This window comes from Pipra filicauda, unplaced genomic scaffold (assembly GCF_003945595.2).
Source record: "Pipra filicauda isolate LSUMZ 115617 unplaced genomic scaffold, ASM394559v2 scaffold141_size4267151_pilon, whole genome shotgun sequence".
NCBI classification, from domain to species: Eukaryota; Metazoa; Chordata; class Aves; order Passeriformes; family Pipridae; genus Pipra; species Pipra filicauda.
In genome coordinates this window covers 3,424,516-3,450,274 of record NW_024103896.1, presented here as the reverse complement: position 1 = coordinate 3,450,274, position 25,759 = coordinate 3,424,516, and the positions used below count along the sequence as shown (strand labels likewise).

General features: G+C 40.4%; 1 protein-coding gene and 1 long non-coding RNA gene across 3 annotated transcripts; one reads left to right on the top strand and one right to left on the bottom strand.

Annotated features, from left to right (window-relative positions):
* Positions 1–578: 578 nt before the first annotated feature.
* EED (embryonic ectoderm development) lies at positions 579–18,179 on the bottom strand. Its single transcript, XM_027719825.2, has 12 exons — positions 18,033–18,179; positions 14,902–15,054; positions 9,415–9,507; positions 8,447–8,512; positions 7,595–7,720; positions 7,395–7,476; positions 5,728–5,819; positions 4,707–4,840; positions 3,500–3,605; positions 2,531–2,689; positions 2,013–2,086; positions 579–908 (listed from the first exon to the last, which is right to left on the bottom strand). Exons 1-12 carry the CDS (start codon positions 18,159–18,161, stop codon positions 782–784), a joined length of 1,341 nt encoding a protein of 446 aa, XP_027575626.2. The 5' UTR covers positions 18,162–18,179; the 3' UTR covers positions 579–781.
* LOC113987277 lies at positions 18,143–25,682 on the top strand. Of its 2 annotated transcripts, XR_005562521.1 has the most exons (4): positions 18,143–18,643; positions 18,793–18,940; positions 20,284–20,485; positions 23,498–25,682. It is a non-coding gene; the product is annotated as an uncharacterized LOC113987277 (long non-coding RNA). The 2 variants fall into 2 exon arrangements; XR_003540442.2 differs by lacking the exon at positions 23,498–25,682 and having other exon boundaries at positions 18,147–18,643; positions 20,284–23,172.
* Positions 25,683–25,759: the final 77 nt, after the last annotated feature.

Sequence of the window (25,759 nt, the reverse complement as noted above, 5' to 3'; positions counted from 1 at the left end):
ACATTTTTATAAATTGTACATAATTTAAGCCTATATAAAACAGCATCGATTTTAGAATTCCTTATTCCTAAGGCAAGTAAAAGCATTGAGGAGACTATTTGGGAATAATGACAGAGGCAATTAAAACATATTTCCAAGAACTAACTTTCACATAACTGCAGTAACTAGACAGACAGAATTCAAACAGAAGAGTAATATGATCCACAAAAAAAAAAAAAGCCAGTAAGGTTTTTTCCCCTAATCAGTAACAAAAATGGTGAAAATCTCACCCTAATTTGAGATTATTAAAACTTAAATCAATTTCAATCTGCAACTATCTTAAGGAATGAGTTAAAAATATTTTTAGAAATGATTAATACATTTATTTATACTGTATTCTTAAGTGTAGCGTTTCCTTTGTGAGGTCTCTGCGTAATAGCTTCATAAGGTTTTCAGTTAAAAAAGGCGCAAATACAGCTGCAAGCATAAATATACCAAATTACTAGCAAATTGCCATATGTTTATGTATGTACATATGAAATTTCATAGGCCATAAGAGAAAACTCATTGTGGGAAATAATTAAAATGGACAATTCAGAAAACTTTACAAAAATACTTCTTTTTATTAAAAGCAGCAATTTCAAGCAGAACAATACACAGAATGTAAACATCACTAAGTTCAGCTCCAGCCTGCTGAACCTTCGAGAAAGTCTACACTAAATGCATCTACTGTACTAGCAAGTTAACAGACTATATTATAATTTGAAAATATATTTTCTACTATGAATTAAGAAAAAGTAATTTATCGTAATCTGTCCCAGCGCCAGATACTGGCATCATCACACACAGCTATAAGGATACTGCTATCCCTGCTAAAACTGGTCTGTCGAATGGCAGCAACACATTTAGGATGAGTAAGAGTTGTGCACCTATAAATAAAAGAAAATTATTCAGCTGCAATGTTAAATCTGCACTTGCTACAACATTATTGGAGCACTGTTTCACCAATCCCTTATTTATGTGACCTAGGAGGAATTGAAGGGCAGCAAGGTTATGGCCTGCACAGTGTATTTTGTATTCCAAATGTGGACTCGGGAAAGCAGTAGTTTAACTGTTCATCCACTGTTGTTACTTATCCACTCAATTTTCACTCAAGAAAAGATTGAAAGCTTATAGAATCACATTATTTAGGACTTCATAATCAATGTTATTTCCCAGCAGTTAGGAATAAAATATTTTAATTGGGTGATTAAAGACTGCAGCATTTTCAGGAACTTCATTCATTAATGTGTACATGCACATATTTACATGGATTATATATAAATATATATAAGTATGTATAATATATTATATAGAGTATATAAAAATATAATGCATATAGTATTTTTATATATACCATATATCCACTTTATACACAGTGGGTTTTGGGAGTGGGTTTGTTTTGGAGGGTTTTTTTGTTTCAGGGGGGTTTTTTTGCATTTGTATGTTTAGTCACATACATATCTATCTATATGCATCTTTCTATCTATCTATCTATATGTATACACATGTATATGTATTTAAAATACACGCTGTAAAATTGCCTGGCCACGCAGCTGAGGAACTGGAAAGCCACACTGTTTGCCACACTGTGCTCATTACTCTGTCCTTTCTGTCCTGTCCACACTCTCATTACTCTAGTCCTCTCACCTATCTTGCCTTTGTCATGTGCTACAGCCACCCAGCACATCTTCTCTTAATTGCTTTGCAAGACTTCCACCCAACTAGTTTGTAAGCCCTGTGAGAAATCGACTCTCTTCTACTATATCTACACATGGTACCCAGCACAATATGAATGGGGCCTCTTGCCACTTCTATAATGTAAATTATAAATCAGTGAAATATGTTAAAAGTTAACCTTCAGGGGCTCGTGTTTATTTACCTACTAGATATAATGGAACATAACTAGTATTAAACTAGTACTGAAGAATTTCTATAGTTATCAGTAAAGGAAAAAGTAAAGTAACCCAACTCCCCAAAAATAAAGTACTCACTTAGCTTTATGAGGATCCTCTATTTCTAAATCCCAAACATAAAGTTTGCCAACCTGATTGCCCAGAGCAAGCATCTTTAAAAGAAAGCAGAGGATAAAGGAATTTTAAAATACTTTCTCAAAGAATGAAATCAGAATTTTATAAAGGCTCTAGAGCTAATAATTTGTGCATGAATGTTTAAACATGAATGACTTAATGAGCTTGTTGGAGGAGTTAGAAAGGCTATAAAATCTGCCTCCCCTCTTACATTTTATCAACCCCTGCAGATAGGGGAGGAATGTAACAGTAACCATACCTTTAGTGGAAAATAAGTATTTATTTGGTGGACTTTTTTTCTATCAGGCAGAACCCAGAATGAAAAAATCTGGAGCTCCTCCACCTTCATAGAAAGGCCCTTATAGCAAACCATTCTGTTTCTTAAGCATCACACGAACCAAGACTTTTCCTATGCCCATAAACATGGAATCAGTGAAAAACTACACACCTTCAAACACAGAAAAGTCAAAGCTGACACATACCTTTTGCCAGAAATCCATTGAAAATCTCATGTACCATATGTCACACTGGCTGTAATCAAATCTCCCAAGAATGGTCACATTGGACTCACTGGGCTTGATTTTATCTATATCGTCTTCCATCTTGCCAGGCTTCCAGCAAACAATGGCATTTTCACAAGACTGGAGTAAAACAATGAAAAAAAAGTCACCTATATTTACAATCTATACTGCACAATCAGTCTAATTATAACTCTAAGCAAACATTTCATCTCACAGCTTCCCCGATGACATTACAAAACGTACAACCAAAAATCTCACCTCTGTCCTTAGATCACAGCCACATCACCAACAATACATCCCTGTCCTTCGCTGGGAACCTGAAACCCTCACAGCTTTGCCAGGCAACAGGACTGCTGGAGCCCTCCCTCACCCACTTCAGAGGAAGTCAACCAGATGTGCTTCAACACAATTTCATAAGCAGCTTAAACTCATCTTGATTTAGGGATTGTTTACCCAATCCCTTTGACTAAAAGGACTGTGCACTCACCAATTTCTGGCATCAAGGTAGTTCGACTGCCTGGTTTAACATCTGCAAGCCACTGTTACTAGTGGACACAGCACATTAGTTAAAGTTACTCCATTTATGGTAACCCTCATCTCACCCTTTAGCAGTAGGATCCCTAATCAGCATCTGTAGATTCCCTTTCTATAGGTTCCATGCAGATTATGGTTAGCTAGTAACCCTGTACCTGCTAAACCTAGTACCCTGCTAAAGAGCAGAGGTACAACTGTAGTAATAATTTTACTTTTTAAGTGTAAGCTGCTTATCCACACATCCTGACAGCTGACAAAATTCACAGTACACTCCACAAAATCATTTGACACAGGACAGTAATTTAATCTGACTCAAATGCTAGTAAAACTTCTATTGTTTAGGATCCTCAAAACAAGCAAATAAATGTAATGTAGCTGAAAAAGCTGAAACATTACCTTGGAAAGAATTAGATCTCCCAACCACCGTACACAGTCAACATAGTTTCTATGTATGTCTCTCGTAGAAAAGTCAGGAAAGTGAATTTTCTGGGAAACAAAAGGCCTATAGAGAAAATTACCAAGTGAGGTTCAGAGAAATACAGAAGCAAAAGTCTAATTTTTAACAGCTGGTTTTAACATATCTCAATGTTAAAAGAATAAGCCCATCTTTTCTAAGTTTTATAACAAAGCAGATTTCATATGCTGATTTTTCTTTTTAGTACTAGGAACAGTCCCTGTTCTCATCCTCATTGCTAAAGAAATAACTAGTTTCCCATGTACAAGACTGTGCAGAGACAGTGCTGAGCAAAACCACTCCTTCAGATGCTGAATGCAGCTCCTGTCACCAAATACTTCAAGAATTAAGGCTCAGTTTTCTTGATGCTGCTTCTGCAACATCTAAATTGTTAAATAGAAATGCACACTATTTAAAAAAAAAAATCATCATTTTTAAAAAAGCACGCTAAAAAAAGCATCATTTAATATTTGGTAACATTACCAAAAAAAGCGAGAGTATTTTCACAGCTAGTCTCATTGCTGAACATGTTCACTGTGTTTTAGACTCTTCAATTCTCTCAATGGTTTAACTGGAAGTTAAGATTAAAAAGTTGAGGAACTTCATAAAGGAGGATTTATCTATCATGTATCTAATTGCTATGTTTACTTGATAATTTACTCGATAATTTACTCATATCTGAGGTCAAATCAGAGAATGATGAAAATGAAGGTTATTACTACGTAAAATTGTCCCCACCCCAAAGTCGAATAACATACAATAATTAACTACTCCATAAAAAACTATTTGCCACATTTAATTACATAGATTTGATTCCCTTACAGAAATTTTAAGATGATGAAAAAGGCATTGACAACTTGAAACACATGAATTACAAGCCTAAAGATAATAATTCTAGACATTTCCTAGTCGAGCAAATAAGAAATAATTAAAGTATTTAAAAATAAAAGTCTCAGAATCTGAATTTAGTAAAATTTCACTGAAGCAAACATCAATAAGACACATACTCTAGAGAGATTTAGAACCCAGCACAATATCTAGGTCACACACTATTCCCAAGAACTCTCAATTTGGAAAGGAATTAACCTGGAACATTGATAGGAGTATTTATGTTTTGCAAAGACAACCAAGAAGATGAAGACTACGTACCTGTTGGTTTTATTTGGGTTGTACTCATAAGATTCTTTGATAGCATTAATCATTCTCTTGGAATTAATTCTCCAGAGTTTTAGAGAGTGATCCATCCCACAGGACATGATTTTTTCACCAAGAAGATCATAATCCTACATATATAAAATAATTTTGAGCACCCCCAGCCTACACTGTATTATATAAAGTCAGATTTTATGCCACCATTTCCATCAAAACAGCATTTTCTGTGTAGAGAATGCAATAAAACTGCATATTTCAAACAGAAAAAGCTAAGAATGTAATCCAGCTCACTGCAAAGCAGCACAGCTTCTTGATAATTACATTTACTCTCTCTCAAGAAAGAGAGGTATATTCAACAGCAGTGACAGACAATGAATCTACAGCTAGTTCTCCTCTCTCAGTAGAATCCATAGAAGAAACTTTGGTAGAATCCTAGGGCTACAACATAGGTGAATAATACATACAGTATCAGGTTTCCTAAAGATGCACTCCTCACCCTTCAGGTCACACAACAGGAATGGAAACAGTTCTTAAGAGCAGTCTATTAAAAGTTAACTAATCTAGTTGATATTTGCTAGGTATCAGTGGCTGTAAACAGCCACTGAAAACAGTTTAACTGAAACAACTTTTTTCCTTCACTACCATGTCTCTCAAGGTTTATTTGCTTATGCTGCTTTGACTTGGTAAGTTCTCAAGAACTTCAAAAGTGGGACCATCATGAAAAGTTTTTACTCTTTCTAGCCCCACTGAGCTCTATTTTGTTTACTTCAAGGCTGCACTGTGAGAAAACTAGCTACTGAAAGACACAGAAAGCGAACACCTGTCCTGTCTGCAAGAGGTGGCCAGGTCAATCAAAACACCTTAGATTTAAACTTGTCTATCCCCTTAAAAAAGTATTTATGCACTTCCAATTGGGGTTTTTTAAGTAATTAAAATATCAAAACAGTGCACAAGAGGACAAAAAGTTGCTTACTACCCTTTGTAAATCTAAATCACTGCCCCACAGTCTTCCACTTACTGCACTTAACACCTCATCCCTGTGCCCTTCTACTCCTCCAAATATTGCAACCAGCGTGTCTGTCTGGATGTTCCACAGTCTCAATGCGTGATCTATAAACAACAAATAAAATTACATGCTGCTTTTTATATGTACATTTGAATAATATATTTCAGCTTAACCACTTTCAACAACAGGTGTTCATGTAAACATCAGAAAAGCACTTAATTCCTCTTCACTTGTTAAAAGCAACAGAACTGCATTAACTAAAATTGCCATTACAACTCAACTACTGTGAAGAGTAATTCTGCAATTGAGAAAATGTGCCCACCCCCTCCCCTAGGTACAGCTTCTAGCAAAAATACACTTGGACCTTTAGACCACCCAAAAAACAAAGGAACAACTGATCTTGGATAAATACGCTTTTATTCAGTTTTCATTTTAAAACAGTTTTATGTACCAAAAAATGCTAGAATTCCTTTCAGCCATTCTAACATCAACATCTGATTTTCCTTTTATTTAACCTTTAAAGTGTTATTCTTTATCAATCACAGACCGTAAGGAGGGGAAAAACTGTTTATATAGACAATACGTATTCCAAAGTCAATCAGACTAATCTACTTGTTTAAAGAAAGTTTTTACAATTTCTAATTAAAAACCTCTACTGTATTTCACATTTGGAAATGGGAACCTCTAGTGTATTTCCATTTTGGATTCCATAAGTATACTGCACTGAACTACAGCAACACCCACAGTTCCAGAAGGGACACAGAAGGCCACACAGCCCCAAATATTTTCCTCTTTTTCTATTAACCTCTCAGCCAAGCAGTTTTAAGACTTCAAGTACTCTCCTATTTCATGCCTTCTCCGTGATAGTACCTGGTCCAGAGACTGCACATTAAAAATTGTAGTACTATGGCCAATGTCAAAATGTTACTAAAAAGAGAACCCAAAGATACACAGAACTCAAGAAACTGAATGTTTACAGACCCATAGCACCAACTTGACAGCTGCAAGCATCAGAGAAGTTCCCACCTCCTGGTCTCACGTAGCCTCATCAGTAATTCCAAATACACTAAAGTCAAAGGTCCCCTTATGTGAGTGTTTCCAGCTCGAGCATTCCTAGCATATCCTATTCCTCCAAGGATAGCTCTTGCGGAGATCATTCCCTTACTTAACAAAAATGTCAAGATTAGGAAGTTGTGACTGTTAAAACTTTCTGGACAAGCCCCTAAGACACCATACCAAAAACTCCCTTTTTACACAAAGTCCAACTAAAGCTCCCAAGCAAGAAAGAATCCAAGTTTTTCCCCATGCACACGGAGGTGTCTTGCTGTCTGCAACCTTAAGACTTCCCCACTAGATGGCAACGTGATTCAGCAACTCAGAAAAATTTAATTCAACTGTTAGAAAGTAAAGAGGGAACCCAAGGCTCACGATTCTTCTTTCCTAAAAAGCAGCATTGTTCACAATGCCGTTGCAACACAGGTGAAGTTATGGTTATTGCAGGCCATGGATTTAATGATTACAAGATATACAGCCATAAGAGAGCATGATTTGCTCTCGACTTTCAAGGTGAACCTGTTCAGTGACATTCATAAAAAATTTCATAGAGGTTTTGGCCTAGACCAAACTCCAATCCAAAGTATCCTGATTTATATAAAAACAAAAGAGGTTTTTTTCCTCACCTTTGCTTACAGATAAAAGAAGATTTGGATCTCTTGGATGGAATTTCAGTTCATTGATTGCATTTCCATGGCCCACGTAGTGCTGGGATAGAATTTAGAGACCAGGTTACCATCTGCCCTCATGTTTACACATGCTTAGAAGACACAAGTTTCATGCCTTACTGAAACACAAGCTGTATCTCAAAGTTGTAAACACTCACCTTTATGCACTGCATTGTAATAGGATTAATTATCCTAATAATACCCCTGGACCCTGCCACAGCCAAAAGAGGATGGCTTGTATTGCTGTCATATGTCCACGCACAGGTATAGAAATTTTCATCTGCCTACAACATCTTATGTTGAGGAATACAGAACAAACAGGAGATTTATTTTTTAAACAATGTGATTTTATTTTAAGTAAACCTTTTGCTACCTTATTCAAGTGCCCAGGAGTCTCTGCTGAACCAATTAAGAAAAAGACACATATTCAATTATACATCTGCAAATACCAGTAACATCACCTTTTCTACAGAGGCCAATTCCTCACTTCTGTTCCCTAACATACAAGGAACACCTTCTCTGTCATGGCATCACCTTTGAACCACTTTCTCAAAAAACATCCAAAGACTGGAAATAATGAATCAAGACTGAGTTCACAAGTTACTGACTTGTATACTGCAAGTGATCAACACGTGTTATTAATGCTTCAGAGCATAAAACCTATTTCTTAGTCTTTAAACCCAGATTCAACTCATAGAGAAAAACTGAGACCACTGTAAAGCAGTAAAACATTATACAAATATTAGTGTTGGGAAGATTAAACTGATGGAGAATCAGTTTTCATGTATTTTAATACAGTATGGTCCATGAGTCTGCATTTTTAACATTTTTTCAGTAGGAGGGACTGTAGGATGTGGGAAAGAGGCAAGACTTGAACCTAACATAAGGAATGCACCACATGAGCAAAGTATTAAATCACAGACAAAACCTTTGTATGCTTTTTCCTAAAAAACCTATTAATTTTTCATAAAGAAAAAGGAAACATATGGGGTTTTAACTTAAAAGGATACATCAGCATCCACGTAGGACTGCAACAGACGGATTTCTCCTTGGGAATGACATTCATATAAAGTAACCTGGAGAAAAAAGCAAAAACAAAGAAGTGTGAGAGACTGCTGCTTATTTGTGATATTTCAAAAGGAAATCACATGCACCTGTGTATTGACTGCCTGATGGGGAGAGATCATGTGCCTCTATGGTTTAAATCTCATCCATTATCCATTTGTTTTCAACAGGTAGAAATGTTTCAGTAAAGCACCGCTCCAGGACTTGTCAGCTGTCCTTCCCAGATTTTAAGGTCTACTATTTGAATTCTCTTAAGATAAACTCTTGTTGGAATCAGTTACTGCAGCCATCTCCAACATGACCTGGTCTTTTAATGAGTCATTGATCCTTTGCTTAAAGTTAGTTTAGCACTTTTGGTGACTTGCCAGGTGGAACAAACCTAGAAATAAAAGGCTTGTTTATTCTCAACACTCACAAAGAATGCACTTCAGGAGTAATTTTCAAGACTGAAATGACATAGATCCCGGTTCAGAAAAAGCCTATAAACTCACTCCTCACAGGCCATTAATTTATCTACTGAGCTGTCTAGCATCATTGCAGGCAGTCATTGCAGACAGTTCTCATCCTGTTTTAGAGTGTATGACCTTTTCAAAACAATAACATTTATGAAGACTAATTTAGTTGAGAAGATACATTTATGCACCTTGCTCGCTTATCCCACATGCATATTACTAAAGGATGTTTTCTTTCATGACATAGTTAATTCCCAAATAGCTAACACATGACTTCATAAAGAAACCAAAGGATGCAACTGTCCCAGATAACAGATGCTACATATCTTAGAAATAAAGCTGTTTATATTAAGTATTCTGTATCCGCACTAAACACAGGTAACGGGATTGGTTGGTGGTTGGAAAAAGGAGTGCATGCAGAACCACATGGAAGTATGTATAGTGAAGAAAAGATTACTCACTCTGTTGCTGCCTACAGTGGCAAAAACAAGAGGATCACCTTCTTTACTGTGCCAGTTAAACTGGACTCCAAACAAAGGCTGGCCATGGTCCTCCTATAGATGGAAAGTAAAATTAGAGATAAAAAAAACAACAAAACCCGCAGGCATATAATTGCTGTGAAATTCAGCTATGGTGGTAAACAGTTTAATTGAGAAGTTTCCCTCCTCAAACTACTGGGTTCACATTTAGTATAATTTCAGATAGTGAACAGTTAAAAAGGATAGTTTGGTAACATCACATTTTAACTTGGCTGTCTTAAGCGAGGTTAAAGGAATATTCTGACAAACACACCCCTTCCCTTTCTTTCCCCACCGAGCTTTTAAAAAGTAAAGGGGAAGAACTGTTGTCTCAGTTATGGCCAGAAGCTGGCAGAACTCCCAAGTTATATTTGCAGGTCTACTATTCTGTTTTGCAATTTTCAGCAAGGCAGTCTCTGCATCTAAGGTCATATCTATACACATTTTATATCATTATAATTACTTCTACACAAGGATTTGTAACTTAACAGAGATTAATTATTAGGACAAAGAAGAATTATGCTGGTATAAGGATGGAGAAGGGCCACATTTAATTATTTCATTACAGTTAGGTCTTGTAACTTCATCACAGACATGAGGAACTCTCTCCGGCATATCACAATACTACTGCAAAGTTCATGTCTACAAAGTGTTTTCACATCGCCTTCACAAACAGTTACGAGAGAAAAGCCAAATATTATTTTTACACAGCTCACATCAGTTTAAACAGAGAGGGAGGGGGGGAAAAAGCAGATATGTTTATGAATTGTGATGAATATGGTGGTGCTTGTTAATAATTGATAACAGTATTTTGGCCTGTCCTGACAGGATGTTTTCAGCAAGAATAATGTTCACTAAAGTGCCTCCCCACAGGGGACTGTCTGGGACAGTGCAGGCAGGAAGGAAGTGTCTCATGACGGCTGTTAAGCAGCCCTCAAATGGCAATGCTTCAGAGACAACACGAGAAGTACTGGCCCTGGCAGCCCTGGCCTATCCAAGAACCAAAGAATAAATTCAAGGAGGGGGTGTGGCTACGGAGTCTAACACCACTCAGAAAAGGAAAGGAAGTCTGGAAAAAATTTTAAATAGCATTATTTACTGAGAAAGGCAGTATCTGTTATTAACAGACGTATCTATAAGAGCTAGTAAGAGAAGGGAGAAAATCTTTCAGACATGAAGGCCTTCCTGCAATTCTTAAGAGAGTTAACTTTCAAAGCTGAATACAGATTAAAAAGAATCATTCAAAGTTTAACTCAAAGTATTACCCATCACAACATAAAGAACAAACAAATGGATTTATGTGACGAGGGATATGGGATCTTAGGAAAGGGACAAGTAGCCAGGTTATTAGTGACCCCAGGACAGAAGGAAAAAGCAGGTATTCAGCATCTGTAAAGCATCATAGTCAAATTAGAGATGAAGAATGAGGTAAACTGTAAGCCATAAAATTGCATACACAAGGCCATGGTTTTTTGTGTGCCATAAATCTATGAATTTTACTTTGTAGCCTCTATTTTTGAGTGTATTTAAGTCTTCTTTGAAGAGAACAGTTGAGAGATCAAATTCAGAATGCCTAAGTTTTTCCATCAATAATTGGTTGGGTTTGAATTTCTGCTTGAAAGAGTTCATACTGGTGAATACTGAGGGCTTCCGACCTATCGCATGAAGGTAACACAGGTAAAATGCATGGATTTTACTGCTTTATTACAGACATATTAGCAGGGGTTGCACTTGTTTTTCTGGAATAACCTTGTTCTCTGTCATGTGCCCTGGTTCTGATAAATTTAATGAAATAGGAAGAGTAAGAGCAACATGTTTTTTCCCCCTCAAGATAGGAGATTCTTCCAGCATAAGCTGCAAGAAGTTTCTGATTTTATATGTAGGACCCAGACTAAGTAGATCCAGGCTAAGTAGAGAGATACAACAGAGGGCTATACTGTTTCTATGTTTTTATATTTAAGTACATACCTAAAGTATTTAGTAAGCTTTTTCAAGGAAAACCTATTTCCCTGGAAAAATTTCGCTGCAAGACAAATGTCTTTAATCTACTTACTTGACCCACACTACATTCCTCACACCAAATGCTACAGTGCTGCAGTCTCCAAGAGCACAAGTGTACGTATTGCAGTTTTGCTGGTGTTTGATGGATGAAGAAGCCAGGCAGAAGCTCTTGCAGAAATATACCAGGCCATCATAACCAAAGAAGCTGTGCTCCTATTTAAACTACCAATATCCTTACTGGCCAGAGACAGTATATAACTATTTTGAAAATACCTGTCTGTTCTAATTTTTGTCCCAACTACTAAATAATGAAGCAGGTTTTTCAAAACATTATACTTCTAGCTGCCATACATTATGGTTATGCTCAGATACCAAGTATGTCACGCGAATCTGACACTGGTTTGTACAGACAGAAGAGTGACACAGATGCTGGTCCAAAAGTAAAACTGTGATATGCCATCTTGTCCCTATGAATAAATATGAATAAAGGGCACAAATACGAATAAAGGGCACAAAATCCAAAGTACTCCAGTTCTTCATGCACCAGAGAAAGAAAGTAGGGGAGAAAACAGACCTACAATTGCTAGAAAAGTAAATAAATAATCTATCAATGGTTAGCTTTGCCCTTACTCACTCAGTACCAACTCGGGTTCAGTCAAAGAGTAAGACCAGACCTGTTTTTAGACCGAAAGCAGTGAAGTAAATACCAAGCCAACACAAAAAATAATCACCTGCATGAATACATTTTAATGCACTGTCACCCACACTGCCAGCGGGGAACCAACTAACCGCAAGTGCATTTCCAGTTCCCAGAAGTGGAATCAAGCCATTATGGGCAGTGGTTTTAGTTACCTTTCCTTAACACATCAACAAGCTAGACATGGTATTGGATATTTATTCCCAGGTCAGGGGACAGCAGAAGCTGAGACAACAGCAGGCTGCTTACAACCTCTAAGCCACACCTTAAGCAAAAGCAAAGAGTAGGGCAAATAACTGCCTTGTTTTAAAGGGAGCACAACAAAGCAAAACACACACGGTTTTCATTTGAAAGATCTATCATCAAAACACAAATGGATGTATGAGGATGTGCAACTGTTAGCTGTATATGCTAATTCATAAACTCTATTTCCATTCACTCCACAGAGAGCAAAGATTTTTCAGTACATCTCACAGTAACTTAGTACTGCAAAAAGAAAAAATAAAAGTCAGCCTTTTATTTCCTGTCATTTTCCAAGTTATATTTTCGTTTTCTTGATGCTTAAATTTCACCCAAAATAACTTCCAAAGTAGTGTTTAAAAAGTATATTTAGCAAGTACTCAGTTTTTCAGGCTGAATCATAACCATTTAACATTCAAAGCAGACAGTAATAGCCATATTTCTTTTTTTCCCCCAGGGAAGAAAAGTAAAAGCAAAATAAGAGGGAAAAACCAAGAGTATGAAAGTACAAAAACACCTAATTTATACACCCCTAAAGAATATTAATTTCTATGTCTTTAAACCATGTTGATCCTTCATTAACTTCAATACATGCATCTTACAGCATAGCTCAAAGACATATAAACTCAGGGATATATGCTGTGACATCCAAAGAGTCACCAATGTCTTTCTAAATCCACATACAGCATTCAGCCATTAGAGTTTATCTCCACAGTATCAGCAAAATTGGTATGGAAGAACAGGAAAAAGAAAAGAAGAAGGGCTTCCTCAATCACAAAGTAAAAAACCAAATTTGGCTGCTACCTGGTCTTTGTCGTAACATAAACATCTATTATTAATTTCAGTTCAAAGAGAAATAGGGAAAAAAGCTAATAAAAATATCCATTTAGTTGAAATGCTACATTTACTCCCTGACAGCTTGATTCCACTTGCACAGGAATCTGTTCCCAGGCCCTGATCCAAATTCAGAGAAGTCAGGGATTGCTTAATGTCATAGGGTGGTCTTTTGGCCCACCCTACAAGTGGGGCCTGGGTTGACAGTGAGGTGAGGGAATGTTTTGTTTTCCCAGAAGACACTTGAAGAGTACTAACCCTTTCTGTCTGCACACAGAAAACAAACATGAGTAAAAAAACTCAGAACTTGTTAAAAGTTTGGGTGCCCAAAGGCCCACCTCTGTGTTTGAAGTATGACTTGAAGCCACAAATAGCACCATCCGTGGGGGCGACTCACGTGAATCACAGGAACTGCTGCCTACCTTGGTGAAAACAAAACGACTTCCCTTCCTCCTACACCCTGAGAGGGCTGGAGATAATTTTTATACTTCAAGAACACAATAAGATCAATTTGTTTCCCAGATACTTTTGTCAGTGTAACTTCATATCACAATTTCTCCCATGGCAAAGCTCATTTAGCAGGTTTCCATCATCCAAACCTCTCATTCTCTCCCACTCAGGTACTCCAGCAATTCGGTGAGGCAGCCCGAAGACAAAGTTCAGAAACGGCTACATCAGCGCAGCTCAACAGTCAAGCATGGGGGAATGACAAAAACTTCTTAAAGCAATTCTGCAGAAAATAGCTACTATGGAGCTAGCTGCATGCTAGCTAAATATAAAGTTTAACAAAACTCCATCTTGTTCCAGACATGATCTTTATTTAGAAATCTTATAAAAATCAAATCATAAGGCATATTTACAGCTTTTGCCACATAAATATCCCACACAGGGCTGAGGAATGAGAAAAAAAGAACGTCCTGGTAGTGTAAAATAATAATGAATGAGAAAACTCATTCAGTCCACCACAGTCTGTCACCAGTGCAGAAGAAAACAGCAGTATCCTAAAACACCAGAACAGGGAGTAAAGTCCATGAATCCACTTCTCTTAAGACCATTAGGTGCTGTGTGAGCAGAAAAACACTACCTCGATCAGGTGCTAACATATAATCACAACACTCACAGTAAGCTAACCAAATTGCACTATATAGCATTTATGATAATTGCCTTGGACAGAAAATACCAGTACCTGATCTGGTAAGTGTGAGGAGAAAGCTACTCCAAAATTGTAGGCTCGTTTTGTTTGGTTGGTTTTTTCTAAAGATATTTCAAAAGGTAGAAAAATCTGTACAGGTTCTGTGCTTTGCATGGAGTTGTCACAGGTTTTGTTTTATTTGAATTTGTTTATTCCATTTCTTATATTTATCTCTAGCATCTACAGCTTCAATGAAATACATAATTACATCACATATTACTTTGCAAACCTGTACAAAAATGGGGTTAATTACAGCACTACCTACTGTTTCCTATTTCTCAGTATCTTTTTTCTTCAAAAGTTCGGCTATTCCAAATAAGAGAGGTACTTCTTCCAATCAGCATGGAACATAACTGTTTACATATATTTAAAAGTATCTATCTTGACACTCTCTCACAGTCAACATTAACATTACTGCCAGCAAGTGGTACCCAGAATTCCCATGCTGAAGCTCATACATACCTACCTTTAGGCTATTTACACATTTGAAGGAATATTTGCACTTCTTTGACTTCCATTTTCCTTTCCCCCAGCTTTTTCTTCCTGGTGCATTAGGAGTGTTTGTTGGTGTATCAGGGCGTTCAGTGTTAGTACCGCTTTCAATACTAACGGCATCATCCTGAAAACATTCCAAATTATATAGAATGTCAGAAAGAGATCGTTAACGGCTGTATAAATTCAATTAATCTTGCAGCACTTGGCCTTTTTCCCTTTTTCTTCTCCTACATAAGAATGGGAGACCTCCCAGCACTTGGTGTTATTTAGACTCAAGTATTTAAATCTATTGCTAATATAACAGCATTCCTCCCTAGAAACAGAACGTGAGTCACATGAGGATTAATCCAAGAGGGAGAGATGTGAACTGTGATCTAGTGAAGTTTCTTTAGAATACTGGTAGCTGCTCTTAAGAAAATGTCTAAAGATAAAGCAGCTGCTTCCCCTAGAAAACATCCTTGATCCAGATGAAATGAGTACTTCTGAAGTACTGAAGGAAGAGTTGTGTAAAAAACATGATACTTGACCACACCAAGAACCAAGCCATTGTGAGGCTTCTGTACACCTCAGCAGCATCAGTCACAGCACAGTTCTCAGCAAGTCAGCACTGCCACCAGAAGAGGAAGTCTCACCTTCCCCTCTTGCTCTTTCACACAGATACTTGTTTCCACTAGAAGCTAAATTCTGATCAGCTGATCAGCTAACTAATCCAACTGGCCCTCCAATCCTTAGCAGCCAGAGCTAAGATAAAAATGGAGAAAATTGAAAAAAAAAAAAAAAAAGGATACCCAAAACGACCCATCCAGCTGCTAAGCGATTTTAGCTCAGCTTTGGACAATTAACAGAAACTACAATTTCATGTGCAGTCTCACTGCAGGACACCACTTTAAAAGGACCTTTCCCTGCATTGCCCACAACAGCACGCTTCACTCACATCATAACTGCCAACCCTGTGCTTCCATAGGAGTACGTTCAGCTCGTCAAAAATCAACTTTTCGGGGTTTTTTTCTGGCGAGGTAGTCTGTCCACTTTCTGTTAGAGTAGTGGGGGGGAAAAAGTTCATCCCGAAGCCATGTAATTTCTAGAGCTGAACTAAGGGGAACAGAGGCAGACAACAGCCTGTCACTGGAGGAGATTAAGTATAACATGAAGCTGCATTAGGAACTCCACTAGGAACACAGAATGAGCTCAACTATAAACATTAATGCACCAATTCCCAACAAACATTTATTCTTTGTCCCAGTTTCATGTCTGTATCATCAAACACCTGTAGAGGTATGTTGGTCTTTGTTTGACCGAGGACTCTGAAAATCAGGGTATCACGAGGAACAAAAGGAAGAATAATGCCACACAAGTCTGTAAGTATACTGGCCAAATCTGGAATCATTCCCTTCACGTTGCACCCCTAAAAGAGCCAACCTTTCCCTAAAATGTGCAACCAAGTTTAACAATTTTTACACTTTTCAGTTTCTTCTCTGTGATCCTTAAAATTTTCAGACTTTGCCAAATTGTCATCTCCCAAGCACACTTGCTAGCCACAATTTTAATACTTGACCACACTGAATTATCTCTGGACTAGCCAGATATTGTCACTGTAAGAACACCAGGTACCCAGTGTGGCGCAACTACACCAGGTATCTGCAAGTACCACATAAAGGACAAACATGCACAGATACCTACGGAACAAAACACACCCTTTCTTTACCTTTTCCAAATCAACACTTCATGTTGTTATTATGTCAACTTTTGTTGTGCTTGTAATTTGTTGTTGCGTTGCTTATTATGTCAACTTTTAAACAGAATCCCCCATCATTCAGGAGTAGTAACAGTACTTCAGGAGTTCAGTAACAAGCTCTTGAAAAGGGAATCCCTTCACCATTGAGACAACCCACATCAGAGAATCATATAATCATAGAACCGTTTGGGGTGGAAAGGACCTTAAAGATCATCCAGTTCCAATCTCCAGCTGTGGGCAGGGAGACCTTCCACTACACCAGGTTCCTCAGAGCCCCATCTATCCTGGGCTTGAACACCTCCAGGGATGGGGCATCCACAACTCCTTTGAGCAATGTGTTCTGTGGTCACTGATAGCCTAAAACTTGACACCAAAGCAAACCTGAATGTCTGTCACCAAATTACACTTGGATTCACAAATGCTGCTGAGCAACAGAAAAACAAAACCAGCAGCAGTGGTGTGAAGCATCTTGAAGCATTTCCACAGCCTGTGGAGGATGTGGTCCAGATGCCTCATTTGCTGGGTAAGTGCTCTAACCAGAAAAAAAACCTCACACTGCATAAAACCAACAGGCAAATAACACCCTGCACACCAGTACCTACATAAAGGGACTGCTCAGTACCTTAAACTAAGTTTACTTTTCAGGTATAAAGTTATTCTATATCAAACACATTACCTTTGCTCTGAACACTAGAATTTTACCTAAGTTAGAGATTACAGTCCCCATCGCCTGCTGCCTTCTCCTGCTGACAGGAGTTTATGAGCACCATCTCCTACTCCTCATTCGCCCAAGGGCTGCACAACATAAACTTGTGCCGCGTGTTACTGTACAACGTGACAGTGAAGACACACGATGCAAAACTGCAGGAACGATGGAAAATTCCGCTGTTTTGCAGCAAAAATTAAAAAAAAAATAAAAAATGCATAAAGTCTGACGTTTTGTAGCAGAGTTCACGACAGAGCCCGCTCACAGTTCGGGCCTCAAAGCCTCCCTCACCCACGTGGGGCACAGCGAGTGTCTCTCCCCCCCAACTCTCCCCGCTCTCTTCCAGCGGGGCCTCTCTCCGGCGGCCTCGCGGGGCGGCCCCCGAGTCGAGCCGGGGCGGGCGGGAGATATGCTGACACCCCGCTCTCGCTGTGCGCCTCGTTCCCTCTCCCGCCAAGGACCGCCCCAGAGGGTCCTGGCGGGCCATGTCCCCTCAGGTGGGGACGGGGGGACGGGGGCGGCCCCCTCCCCTCAGCGCTCCCGCGCGCTCGCCCCCGCCGTGAGGCCGCGCGCGGGCGCGCTCCCGCCTCAGCCCCCCCGCCCCCACCTCCCGCGCTCTATCCGCCTCCGCCTTCCCCCCCCCCCCCTCGCCCGGCCTCACGTTCTCGTCGCCGGACAGGTCCCCGGGGTTACTGTTCTCGTCACTGCTCAGCTTCTGCTTCTTGGCCGGCATCTCCCCCGCCGGTGCCGGTGCCGCCGCCGCCGCCGGGGCTTCTCCCCGCTCAGACATCTTCCCCGCCCCCCACCCGCCGCCGCGCAGCCGCAAAGCGCGGACGGCCAGGCCGGAATGGCTCTGCCGTAAAAGCGGCCGCGCTGCCCGGGCGGGCCGGCGACGGAGCGGTCAGAGTGCTGGGATAGCGCCCTTTGCTTTCCTTTTCTTCCCGCCGCGGGCATCCCACTCCCTCTGGGGCCTCAGCCTGGTGGTAATCCGTGTCATAAACGCACGGCAGCGGAGCGGCACTTATCTATCGCTGCCTGCAGCCCGAGCACGCGTGTGATAGAGAAACAAGCAGCCCCTGTCGCCACGGGTGTTATCGGCCCCTCTGTGGACCTCGTGCCTAAAGGGGTTTTTTGTGTGTTCTCCCGCTCGCTCCACAGAAGTCTGAAAACAGTGTTTCCGGATAAGAAGCGTAGGCTCTGCTCTGCTGCCTGCTTCTGTACTCCCTGGCAAGCTACTTCTGCAGCTGTAGATGAAATAACTGCAATTGCCAGGTTTTTATTTATTTATTTCAGAAACCACAGGTCCCAGAGTCATAATAATTATGAACAGTAAAAATCAAAACAACAAAAAAAAAAGTCTTCTAACAAAGGGGGAAAGTAATCTGCCCTCAGGCACAGCATCTTATCTGCTTTTCTTGTAGGAGCAGAAACAAGTCTTCCCTCCCTGAGGGAGACATTCCAGTCTCAAAAACGCTTTGAGGGCAGTGACAGAGGTGAGCCGTGCCCTGTATGCAAAATTTCATCTCGCATAAACTTCGGAGATAAAGAGGGAGAGATACACTTCAAATGGTGCGTGTACTATAGTGTTAGCAATAAACAGTCTCTCTTTTCTTCTGCAGCACTGTAGGCTCCAATGAAGCATTACATAGGAAAGGATGGTAGTTTACAATTAAAAGCTCTGCCCAGGTCTGTGCTATGAGATCAAGGTTTTGATAAAAGTGTTTGTGGGAAAATATGCAAGCTTGTTTTTGAAATATGACAGGATGTTTTCTAAAAAGACGGGTATCTTATAATTAAGACTAAATCACAACTGCTGTGCATTTGTTGAAAGAAGGGCAGGCACAAAGTTTTCAGTGGTGAGAGTTTTTAACTTTTCCCTGTGGGTGCCCTTGAGCTACCAGAGAGAAGACAGCTCCCCTTCGTTGTGCAGTTGCCAGCTGACATGCTCCAGATGGCCAGCTGGACGTCCAACTCCACCGCTCATCTACATCATAAGGCTCAGCTAAATCATAAGGAAAGTGAAAGCCTCAGCTAGCCTGTTCTTCTTGGCTGGCCTGCGGAAAGGTTCCTCACCCAAAATCAACCAGTTCAGTCTCCCTCACCAACTTGCTGTGTCTGGGCAGGTCTATGCCTTCTCCTATCTTCCAGATGCTAGAGGGCTTCTTTCACCACTGACAATCCTGCTGGCCTCACTGTACACTTCTTAGTCTAAACCATATGTCCTTTTCTGCTTTCTTGAAAGACATGAAATGCAGGTATACCAGGGAACGGAGTTTCCAAATGTCATAGTACACTTCATCAAGCGTTTGTTTAAAGAATTAGTTGTGTGGTTGGACATAAGCTTGAAAGTTCAGATAATTTGCTTAAAAATTTGTGCTCTGCTGAGATTCTCTTTGGAAAGCCTCTGTGCTTTTCTGTACCTCAGTTTCTCAGCAGCATTATGGGAGAAGCATTTCTTACATCCTAGAGGGAAATTATGAAAAAATATTTATTATACTTCATTTTTTGTTTAATTATTATAATACTGTTATATAAATACCATACATATATTAACTTAGAAGCAATAGGGCCCTTGACATAGTGCATAGAGGAAAATGGGAGAACAGTAAAATATACTTTTTTTAAGTCTGCAGTGAGTTTCAAGTAGTGATTTAGAGGTATCTTAAAAGCACATGGTGGGTACTTGAGAGATTTTGCCAAATGTGAGTTCTCATAGGATTGCAATAATAAATGTCAAAACATTTCTGGAATGCCTTGAAGACATGGGATCTTAAGAGACAGTCTGGTTTGGGTTTGTTGGGGTTTTTTTATGCATACCAGAATATTTCTGGATCATTCAGGGACATTGAAATACTTTTTATATATGTGGGTTGAAAGTAAATGTCTCACTCCTTTCATTCATTCCCTTCCAGGCACAGTTCTGCACAGAATCATGGGATCATGTAGGTTGGAAGGGACCTCTAAAGCTCATCATCTCTATCCCCTGCTCAAAGAAGGGCAAGTTAAAGCCAGTTCCTCAAGGCCTCATTGAGTTCAGCTATGAGTACCTTCAAAAAAAAAAAAGATTTTGAAGCCACTGTTGTCCCCTATTCTCAGTGTTTTACTAGCCTCATGGTAATCCTTTTTTAACTTGTAATTAGTCAGAAATTCACATGCTTCAATTTGTGTCATTTGCCCCTCATCCTTTCCCTGTGCATCTGTTTTCTTTTCATCCTTCCATTAGGCAGCTCCCTCCTTAGCTTTTTCTTAAGGCCAAGACTCAGTTCTTTCAGATTGTCTTCATACATCCTGAGCTCCGGTCCCCTGACCTTCATGGTGTCTCTCTACTGGGTTTAGTCCAGCATATCTTCTACTGGGGAGCTCAGAACTGGACGCTTGTGGTCTCACAAGTGCCAAAGAGGGAGGAAGAACCACTTCACTTACTGGCTAATAACTCTTGTTAGTAACAGCCCCATGTGTGGTTTACCTTCTTTACCTAAAGGCCACTCTACTGACTCATGTTCCACTCACTGTACACCAGGACCTCCAAGTCTTTTTACTCCGGGCTCCTTTGTTGACCCTTGACCTTTGCTGTTGCATAAGGCTATTTTTCCCCTAGTGCAGGACTTTGCGTTTGGCTTTGTTGAACTGTATGAAGTTCTTGTGAATCCATTCTGCCAACCTGTCTGGGACACTGCATAGAAGTCCTGAACTCCGATGTATCAACCATTCACCCTCAGTTTAGGGTTGTCTGCAGATTTGCTGTGATTGCCCCCATTGCATCATCCAGGTCATCAATAATAGACCTTAAATAGTACTGGCCCCGGTACCAATCCCTGAGGGATGCCACTAGTAACCTCCAGCTGATTGAACTTTGTACCACTGATCACGTTTTGAAACAAGGGCCAACCAACTTTCCACCTGCCTTATAATCCACTTATCCAGCTGTATGACACCAATTTGAGTGTAGGAGTATTATAGAAAGACGTATCAAAAGCTTTGCAAAACCTTTAGAGCATTCAGAGCTCCCCTTTTGTCCACACAGTCATTACATTGTAGAAAACAATCAGTTTGACCTGGTAAATACATGCTGGCAATTACCTTATTGTCCTTCATGTGCTTGGACATGGCTTCCAGGAGTATTTGCTCCACCACCTTCCCAGGACTGAGGTTAGGTAAACTAGTCTGTCATTCCCTGCATCTTTCTTCTTGCCCCCCTGGAAGACATGTGTGTAACCTTTACTCATCTCCAGTCACCAGAAACTTCCCCAAATCCCCATAACTTTTCGAAGATGATAGAGCCTCAAAATGACATTGGCCATCTCCTCCAGCACACTATCTGGTCTTGTGCCTTTTGGTATGGCCAGTTGGCTTTAGTGCTCCCTAACTGCTGTGCTGGGCACTGCTTCACTCCTATGGACTCTACTAACCCTGGGGAACTGGGAAGACTAAGAGCAGACCATATCAGTGGAAACCATTACAGAAAAAGCTTTATGTACCTCAGCCTTTTCCATGTCCTTTGTCACTGTGTCTGCCCACTGCTCCATGGAGCAGTGGACCAGTATTTTTCCTCAGCCTTCCTTTTGCTGCCAGTGTACCTACAGAAGCCTTTCCTGTTAACCTTCACCTCCCCAGCTGGTTTAATCTCCCAGCTGAGCTTTGACTTTCCTAACACCAGCCCTGCATGCTCAAGCAATGTCTCTGTATTCGTTCTAGGCAGCTCATCTGTGCTTCCACTTTCCACACATTTCCTTTTTGTGGTGGAGCTCAGCTGGAAGTCCCTTATACATCCATGCTGGCCTCCTGCCATACTTGTTTGGTCTTCTGCACATCAGAACGGACTGTTCTTTTTCTTAGAGGAGGTTCTTCTTGAAGATCAACCAGCTGCCCTGGCCTCATGCCCTCTAAGTTAGTCTCCTATTGGATCCTACCAAGAAGATTCCCAAGTAGGCCAAAACCTGCTTTCCTGAAGTCCAGGGTTGTGATTCTACTACTTGCTCATTTCTCTCAAGATTTTCATCTCTACGGTCTTGTATTAGCTGCAGCCAAGACTGCACCTTCACACCTTTGTTTCTAAAAACTTCGTCAAGACATCCTGGTGTCTTTCTTCCTTGATATGCTTCAAGTAGTCTACATAAAACAGAAAGACCTCCACCCTCCTCTCTTCTGGAGATGATTTTGGCAATCAGCTGGCCCGGTAGTCCAGTACTTTTGTATCAAAGACCACACAGGAGAGGATATGTAAGAAAGAATGTAGGAGATAGTGATGGTCTAGAGAGTCTTAGAATTAGCTTGGGCTTTCTTAACTATGTGGGTGGCACTGAATTTTGCTGTCTTAAAGATGAAGGGGCTGTGCTGTGCTGGGAAAGGAGGATACATGGAATAGAGAGCTAGTGGGCAGACATAAAGGAGCAGAGCCCTGGAAAACAAACTTCTTGTTCCCACTGCTGCAGGGCGTGGATGGTATTCTCCCCAGGCGATACATGTTGCCTTCAAATTCTTCTGTTACTCAGTGAAGCAACTGAGTCTGACTTTTTAGAACTCCTGCATTTACAGTGGGTCCCTGGCCTTTGTGCTGCCCCGATATTATGCTGCCTTAGGTAACCCTTATTTTACCTATCTACAGTGATAGCCCTGCACCTAAATTACCTGATACCGGTAGCTGCCCTATAAGAAGTGTTTCTTGTTACTGTTTTCTGTGCATGTATACCTCGGGAGTACTGAATTAACTGGTGAAAAAAGTATCTTTTAAAATTCTATTAGCTCATTGGGAAAACACAGACATGGCAACTGAGGTGGTTTCTGTTCTGCTCTATGTATTGTCAGTTCATCCCCAATTACAGAGGCTGTTTTACCGGTATTTTTATTAAGATTCTGAAAACATGGCTGGATTTTCAGAACATCAGTTGAATTTGTAAGTCTGACAGCTAACATAGTTTTTGCCTTAGGAAAACAGCAACATTAGAAACCAAAGAAAAAGCATCAACACAGAAACCCATAGCATCCTTTTGCATAAGAGGAATGCAACAGCCAGAAAAGGCTGCAGTCTTTTCCCTCTCTCACTTTTGAAAGATTAATGGGTCAGACCGTGAGCTGACTCATGCTCTGAAGGCAAGGAACAGCTCACACATATAAATCTTCCTGCAGAAGTTCAAGATGATATGGATACATCATATCATCTGCTGGAGCTATCAACCTGCATAAAAATGGAAGACGTATCTGAATCAGAAGATGAGACAGCTGAATTGATCTAACAGCTCAACGCTAATGAAGGAAGGATATCTCACTCCCCTCCCTTTCCAAACCTTCTTCATGTTCCTAGTTCTGGTTTTCCACCAGTGCACTTCCATGGGCTCTACTTTCAAAAGGCTATCAATGAAACAGTTCAGCTCACTAACTCAGAAGAAAATTGATCAAGCACAGAGTAACGTGGTCCTACCTCTTTAGCTAATGGGCAAAACCAGACTAATGCAAACTCTCCGATGACCACCAGAAAGGAAGCTGCAGCCAGGAGTGAAAGATGGCTGAGAAACAAGATCTCATCCTGATGGTAGTGGTGAGCTATAGGTCAGCAATCTCCTTAAATCCCCCTGTGTGCCGCTTAAGTTCATGGTTTGTCAAGGTGTTGAACTCTCTATGCTACTCTAACAGCTCTGCTGCCATGATGACAGAGTGGCAGCAATGTGCAATTAGTGTCAGTAAAGTATTATCTGAGTCTGTGGCTTCATGGTCAGGAGTAATGTGGCTGGGGCAGTCCCATCCCACCCCATCTACCTAATGTCTCCTGCTTCCACCTGCCCTTTGTTCTCTGCCAAGCAGTGATTTACATAGCTGTGTAATGAATCACACAAGCCAAGTGAACTGGCAGAAGAAAACAAACAGCACTTCTCCATTTTCCCTAGTTGTATTAGATCAGTTCCCTTATCTGTTCACAAAGTACACAAACAGTTCTGCTGGCACAGTACAGGGAGCGGTCAAGAACAATTGATGGGAAGAGAGGGAGATGGCAGGAAAAAAGGCAGAATTACTAAAAATCAGTATTGTCACCAAATAAATCCTCATGGACACACAGCTTATGTGAACAAAGCCTTTGGTTTAGTTTAAAGTTACCTTTCTTCCAGAATAGCTTGTTCTGTATGTGGAGGAGCTCTCACTGAACCAGACCAGCATATTCCAGTATATGAAGCATATTTGCAAAGGGAATTTTGAGCCCAATTTGTGGAAATAAATGGGGGGATCTGCAGGCCCACACTGCAGCCCAACACGGTGACAAAGTACAATAATGATTCTGTGATGCCGCCTCTGCCATCAACAGGAATTTGGCTGGTGGTGTGGCCTGTATCAGCAGCAGTTAAAAATGTCCTAAATGCTAAAGGCTGCTGTCCATCATTTTGGGCCATCCCAGAACTAACTCGTAGAAGCATGGATATTAAAGTACTAAATCACCATAACATCAAAGAATCTGAAAGGCCAAGATAAGAAACTAATGTTCAGATAAACTGTATTTCACTTGGCTTCTGTATAGCGAGCAGAAGTATGTGCAGCTACCTCCCTAGGATTTTCTCCATATCTTCCCAAAAACACTAGAAGGATCATCCCCACAAAGATTTGCATTCAACTTGGGAAAGGTGCAACAGGTCGGGAGCATCTGGGGAAGCCCCATGCTTCCGTTACTATTCGGCACCCCTTCGGCAGGGAGCTCTTGGCCTGGGTCTCTCCTTAACACCGGGGAATCTTCCTGGATAAACCACCCTGTTACACAGCCAGTCTGTGGAGAAGATAGTACAGACTCAGGCCCTGTGCTATATTGTCTGTTCTGTGAAAGCATCACTCACTAAAGGAGCAGCTAATGCAAAAAATACGTGGATAATTTAATAACATTTTGCAAAATGCAGCTTTGGCCTTTGCCTTTGTATGTAACTTTGGCTTTTTTTCCCGTGCAGCACCCTAGTTTTTCTACAGAGTTTACCATGGCAATACACTTTCCCTTAAATATTTTTCTATTGAAATAGTCATGCACAAAGCTTAGCCCAAAATATTTTCCACTGAAACACACACAGCCATGATGACTGTGTTGACATCATCTTCAGAAGCTACTCACAGTGCTAAAACATCAGTGCAATGATTAACTGCAACAAAATGTGATGATTTAGAAATGCCTTAGAGACATAGTTATGTGTTGTAATTCAGGTTCTCTTTAGCTGCGTGGTGCAGGAATTGTTTGCTGGGGAAAACGGTCCAACACCTAAGGTTAATCTATATTTAAATAAATGGGTTATTCTCTCAGCTCATATTTCAGTTTCGTTTTTCATGTAGTTTTACTGGAAAATCTCCAAAGTAGCTGTGAAACCTCGTAACAGGGTGCAGGCAGATTTGCCAGCCGTTCTAAGAGGGCGACAGTCCACACCA

What these genes read in the sequence shown, in the direction of transcription:
- EED (XM_027719825.2), bottom strand. Translation starts at nt 18,161, where the DNA reads ATGTCTGAGCGGGGAGAAGCCCCGGCGGCGGCGGCGGCACCGGCACCG. An exon ending in TTACAATGCAGTGCATAAAG is followed by an intron (nt 7,477 to 7,594) that starts GTGAGTGTTTAC and finishes ATTCTATCCCAG; the next exon opens with CACTACGTGGGCCATGGAAA. An exon ending in GAGGATCCTCATAAAGCTAA is followed by an intron (nt 909 to 2,012) that starts GTGAGTACTTTA and finishes TTTTATTTATAG; the next exon opens with GTGCACAACTCTTACTCATC.